The sequence below is a fragment of the Oncorhynchus clarkii genome, chromosome 1 (genome assembly GCF_045791955.1).
Source record: "Oncorhynchus clarkii lewisi isolate Uvic-CL-2024 chromosome 1, UVic_Ocla_1.0, whole genome shotgun sequence".
Taxonomy (NCBI): Eukaryota; Metazoa; Chordata; class Actinopteri; order Salmoniformes; family Salmonidae; genus Oncorhynchus; species Oncorhynchus clarkii.
The window spans coordinates 19,289,427-19,295,722 of NC_092147.1; the positions used below are offsets into that span (position 1 = coordinate 19,289,427).

The following is a 6,296-nucleotide window of genomic DNA, read 5'->3' on the forward strand; positions in this document are numbered from 1 at the left end:
TACCTAGGTGTCCCCCCAAATACCTAGGTGTCCCCCCAAATACCTAGGTGTCCCCCCAAATACCTAGGTGTCTGGTTAGACTATAAACTCTCCTTCCAGACTCACATTAAGCATCTCCAATCTAAAATTAAATCAAGAATCAGCTTCCTATTTCGCAACAAAGCATCCTTCACTCATGCTGCCAAACATACCCTCGTAAAACTGACCATCCTACCGATCATCGACGATGTCATTTACAAAATATCCTCCAACACTCTACTCAACAAATTGGATGCAGTCTATCACAGTTCAATCCGTTTTGTCACCAAAGCCGCATACACTACCCACCACTGCGACCTGTACGCTCTCGTTGGCAGGCCCTCGTTTCATACTCGTCGCCAAACCCACTGGCTCCAGGTCATCTACAAGTCTCTGCTAGGTAAAGCCCCTCCTTATCCTGTAGCATGCTCTCCAGCAGGTATATCTCATGAGTCACCCCCAAAGCCAATTCCTCCTTTGGTCGCCTTTCCTTACAGTTCTCTGCTGCCAATGACTGGAACGAACTGCAAAAATCACTGAAGCTGGAGACACACATCTCCCTCACTAACTTTAAGCACCATAGATCACTGCACCTGTACATAACCCATCTGTAAATAGCCCATCCAACTACCTCATCCCCATACTGTATTTATTTATCTTGCTCCTTTGCACCCCAGTAGCTCTACTTGCACAGTTATATATAATATACACACACATATTCTGCACATCTACCATTCCAGTGTTTAATTGCTATATTGTAATTACTTTGCCACTATGGCCTATGTATTACCTCTCTTATTAGCATATACTGTATTATTGACTGTATGATTGTTTTTATTTTATTTATTTAACCAGGAAGGGCTCATTGAGATTAAAATCTATTTTTCAAGAGCGCCCTGGCCAAGATAGGCAGCACCAAGTCATTACAAAAAAATTAGACAGACAGACAGGAAAAACTACAAGTAACAGTAAAAACCATAGAGTATAAAACAGCAAATTAAAAACATTGACAGGTCAGGGAATCAGCCTCAAAATCCTTCATCAGTGATTTAAAAACAATCGGGACAAGTTCTTCCAGTTAAAAGTATTTTGTAAGGTGTTCCAAGACGATGGCACAGAGTACATAAAAGCCCTTTTACCAAATTCAGTTCGGACATTTGGAACAGTTAGCAGGATAAAGTCCAACTCTGTGTTGTTTGTGTCGAACTGCTTTGCTTTATCTTGGCCAGGTCGCAGTTGGAAATGAGAACTTGTTCTCAACTGGCCTACCTGGTTAAATAAAGGTGAAAAAAATAATAACACAATCTTAAACCACCATTTCTCAATGTAGCAACAAAATCCTTAGGTACTTTTCTGCCTTTCATAAAAGACCATTAAAGAGGTGTCCTTTATACTCACCACTTCTCTGAATCTCACTTCCATTCCCCTTTGGGAGATCAGCTTAGCAACACACCTGTGGACTCCTCTACGCTAAAACTACTTGCTCTCTCTTACATATCATAATCCATGTTGGGGTAAACGGAATTCATAATCCAGACAGTGCTTCAAATCCCCCCCCAAAAATGTTCCTCACCAAAATGACCCTGAGTCAGAGGTCTGGTTGAAAGGGGAGCCAGGTTATCAATAGCTAATGAGTACTGACCACAGAAAATCACCCTGCAGAAACAAACTCCACCTGGATCAATGGGAGGCTCCACCCCCTCTGCCTCTCCCACTCATACAGGACTTTATATTGCCCTTTGTTGCCAAGGATATAAGGCAGAACCACATTTGCCACAGTAAAACCCCACATAGCCCCACATTTAAAACACCTTGAGGTTTAGATGAAAAATATGAAGACCGATACTCCAGAATATGAGTCACTGTAATCCAGTCATTAAATGAATATTTATGTGAAACTTGAAAATACACATTTTGAGAGCAGATAAATCATATCACTAAGGGGGAGTTACAGCCAGTAAACGCACATGGTCTGATCAGAACTGTACATGTTAGCCTTTAAGCACTTCCCAACCCTGATGGTGACATTCAGTAGGAAAGTAAATCATTGAAACCAACACAAAATAGATACTGATTCAATTTCTACATAACAATAAATCAGTCAAACATATTTTATCAGGTAAGTCACTCATCCTCTCTTATTGCAATTTCACTGCAAACTTGATTTTACCTACTCAAGCCAACACTGAGCTCAAAGAGAAGCTACAAAACAATGGATAGACCGAGTTTCAGCGCCTGTGTCAGATTCATGACAAAACAGCAACGTCCTGTTTGGTTCCAACAACAACCTGCTGACAGAATATGGCTGAGTCACCTCTGGTCTGGCTGAAACACTGGAGCTGATCTCAGCACTTGTGATCTTTATACCTTATCTCAGCCACCACCACTCATACCCTGTCCCCACATAGTCCAGGTGACAGGGAACCAGACGCTATAGGGAAACTCCCCAAATGACACCTAGCCCCTTCCTGTTTCCAAAAGGCATTTCATAATCATATATCCAATGTTGCTGAGACAGGCCTGTGCACTGAGAGGAAGGATATTCCCATACTTACTGGAGAGCAGTTAGGTACTACTTTCCCATGGAAGCCCAGGTTATGGGGCTGGCTTAGGTTATGGGCCTGGCACTATGGTTACCAGAAGGAATGGAGTACACTGGGCTGTTAACTGACAGGGTATTTACTCCAAAGGCCCTGGCAAAGAGCTCTCTATATAGGCCACTGTCACTGTGCTTTGCGATTGGAGAGGAACGAGAGTTCAGATTGTATCTCCTCATAAAAAAACATTGATGCATAGAACATAGAGCACAGGTGTTTTCTGGCTGGATTTCTCTCCTTTGCTTCTACCTGGTCTACCTTCCTTCTAATCTTCCGTTTGCTTGGAGAGGGAGGGGTAAAATACAGATTAGTCATTAGAAGGCCTTAAGAGGCCAATTGCAGGACGAAGGTTGCCTTCTAGGCTACATTCCAGTCTGAGTATTGTGACAATTGGGTGTGGTAAAAAGAAAGTAAGAACACAGCAGCCTGACTGTTTTTACTCCACTTACTGGAAATCCTGGCTAAAGGACAGTCACAACACACCCTTTTTGAATCACACATCTTTTCTTCACTTTTTATTTTTATTTTCATTGCTTAGGCCTCTACACCAGACTTGGGCACAAATCCTGAATTATTAATAGACCAGAGGGAAATAGAGGTAGTGTTTAAAAAACAACACTTGAGTACATGTCATAGAGAACAGGCTGTAACAAAAGAAAACACTTCTTAAGAACAGGTGTGCCCCTACGGCAGGTAAACAATCACTCAGAGAGGGACTGCTCAGTAGGCCCCAACTGCACTGGCACACGGGCAAATATGTCATGTTCCTAACTGGAACAAATATTGTGCTTCTCAAAAATGCACACAATAGACCTACATATTGTAACTACTGTTACTTGACTACTGGGAAGCTTACTATGCTTTCAGTGCATGCGAGTGTTGCTGAGGCCTACCACTTACAATATTGCACAGTATGTGCAACCATTTTAAAACTACAAGAGGCATATAATCCTAGTGAATGTGATTAATTACCATGGGCCTTCAACCTTCATTGAACTGCTGCTGACGATTACAGACAACTTTTTGTATTGTTTACACACACACACACACACACACACACACACACACACACACGCAGAGCAGGTAATTGAATCACTACCAATACAATTGTTGACTCGATATTATGCTCATTGCTGTTAATGCGTGTGGATCCGGTGTCATGTGTCGGTTACACAGTGTGGAAAACCATTTCAACAAACTACAATCACTAAACATCATTCTCGGAATTCACGCTGATCTGATGACCGTGGCTGACTGGATAGTTTGAATGAGACTTTTCCTTGAGCGAGTCAGTTAAAAAAAAAAGAAACCTTGGATTTAAATTAAAACTAGTGGATTAGAGATTTAATTTATCAAGCAAGCATCAAGTAGACAATGGAAGGGAAGATGCAGCCATTTGGTAATGCAGTGGCGAAACTACTTGGCAGGCAATAACCTGCATGTGTGGCAGAACCAGTAGGGTGAGGAGGCAGGTCCACCCTCAGTACTCAGTAATATTTTGCATTGAATTTGCTCCAACCATAACACTTTCTATTCAGGACATTTTTTGCAGTATTACTCTAGTGCCTTGTTGCAAACATGATGCTGGTTTTGGAATATTTGTATTCTGTACAGGCTTCCTTTTTACTCTGTCAATTAGATTAATGTTGTTGATCCATCCTATCACAGCCATTAAACTCTGTAACTGTTTTAAAGTCATCATTAGCCTCATGTGAAATCCCTGAGCGGTTTCCTTCCTCTCTGACAAGGGAGTTAGGAAGGACACCTGTATCTTTGTAGTGACTGGGGGTTTTGATACACCATCCAAAGTGTAATGAATAACTTCACCATGCTCAAAAAGGATGTTCAATGTTAAATTAACAAATATTTTACCCATCTACCAATAGGTGCCCTTCTTTGCGAGATATTGGAAAACCTCTCTGGTCTTTGTGGTTGAATCTGTTTGAAATTCACTACTCGACTGAGGGACCTTAGCAATAATGTAGTGTGTGGGGTACAGAGATGAGGTAGTCATTCAAAAATCATGTTAAACACTTATTGTACACAGTGTGTCCACGCAACTTGTCACCTAAGCACATTTTTACTCCTTAATTTTTTTGGGCTTGCCATAAAAGACATTCCAGTTTTTAGTTTTTAAAAATAAATTTTCACTTCGACATTATGGGGTATTGTGAGTAGGCCAATGACAAAAGTATCACTTCAATACATTTTCAATTCAGGCTGTAACAAATTGTGGAAATAGTCAAGGAGTGTGAACACTTTCATTAGGCGCTGTATGATGACAGAAAGTGAAGACAGTAAAACCAGAGCTGTAAACCAAGTAGGCTTCGCGACCTCTGTGAGATTGCAATGTTCATGAAAACAAAGTGCCAACACAGCGGTCACAACATTCGAGCAAATTATTTCAACTCACGCCTCGAGATAACAATTTGTCGATCCCCAACATCTGCTTGAGAAATTGTGTTCAAAAGGTGGTAGTTATTTCCTATCCTACCTGTAAAACGTCTCAGACAAGTCCCAGCAACTCGCGTAAAGGCGTCCAACTCACAATAATAATTTGTCTCCAAACACTTGACGCTACCAGCCGATTTGAATGAACTAAATAAAATCCTTAAAAAATTAAACTGAAAAACACAGAGAAGGGATGTCCCTATTTGGCAGTACAGCGTTCAGGTGCGTTTCATAACGTCATCACACTTGATTGTCACATACAGGAAGAAGGACGACACCCGTCCTTTCTTTTCAATTTCATTCTTCCCTGCCCTGTTAATAAAACACTGTCCAGAGACACTCCTTGGTATTCCTCAATCTATGGATTGTCAACGTATCTAACCTATAGCCAACCATTATTATAAAGCCCAAATAGTACAAGGAGTATAATTGTACTATCAAATATCAGATGTATTAATAAAAAACAATCAAGAATGTACAAAGATGGGCTCCTAAATGGTGCAACAGTATAAGGCACTGCATCTCAGTGCAAGAGGTGTCATAACAGACCCTGTTTCGATTCCAAGCTGTATCACAACTGGCCATGTTGGGGAGTCCCATAGGACGGCACACAATTGGCCCAGCTTCACTGACTTGCCTACTTAAATAAAGGTTAAAAAAAATAGACCGGTAGGCTAGCCCTAATGACCCTCAGTTCCATTCCATTACACATAAGACTCAAGAGCACTGATGCTTTGTCTGAACATTAACACACATCGCTTAAAGTACGGTTTTGGAAGCATTAGGACCTTATCTTTCATATCAACGAGAAATAATAGTAAAATGTTTTAAATTGATACACACCTTTATAGGCTTAGTGTTCCCACACAGCCATATCTCTATGTTACTGCGCTCATTTACAGAAAACAGATGGGAAACAGAAGGACCTTTATGCTTTTAGAACCGTATCGCAATTGAGAATCGACTCACGTTTAGATTGAGAATTTGGCTGTTTTGGCTGGCAGAGCCAGTCTACCTCTGAAAATAACAAACGGTAGGCTCCTTATGAAGTACTTCTTCGGCTAGTGGTAGTCTAGTAGGAAAGGTCAAACTATACTGCCTCCGCCCTCCCGAGTGTCGCAGTGGTTTAAGGCACTGCCTCACAGTGCTTGAGGCGTCACTACAGACCCGTGTTTGATCCCAAGCTGTGTTAAGGCTGTTGAGTCCAATGAGGCGGCGCACAATTAGCCA

At 41.4% G+C, this 6,296-nt stretch overlaps 1 protein-coding gene across 2 annotated transcripts in view; it reads right to left on the bottom strand.

Moving 5' to 3' along the window:
* LOC139380564 (tight junction protein ZO-3-like) overlaps positions 1 to 5,283 on the bottom strand; it is a 28,867-nt gene extending 23,584 nt beyond the window's left edge. Inside the window, exon 1 of one of the 2 annotated variants that reach the window (XM_071123477.1) lies at positions 1,417 to 1,465. In XM_071123477.1, the coding sequence (XP_070979578.1) occupies positions 1,417 to 1,440 (24 nt within the window). In that variant the 5' untranslated portion in view covers positions 1,441 to 1,465. Of the gene's footprint in view, positions 1 to 1,416; positions 1,466 to 5,109 lie in introns of those variants that run through there. The other variant, XM_071123385.1, reaches the window with a different exon arrangement.
* Positions 5,284 to 6,296: the final 1,013 nt, after the last annotated feature.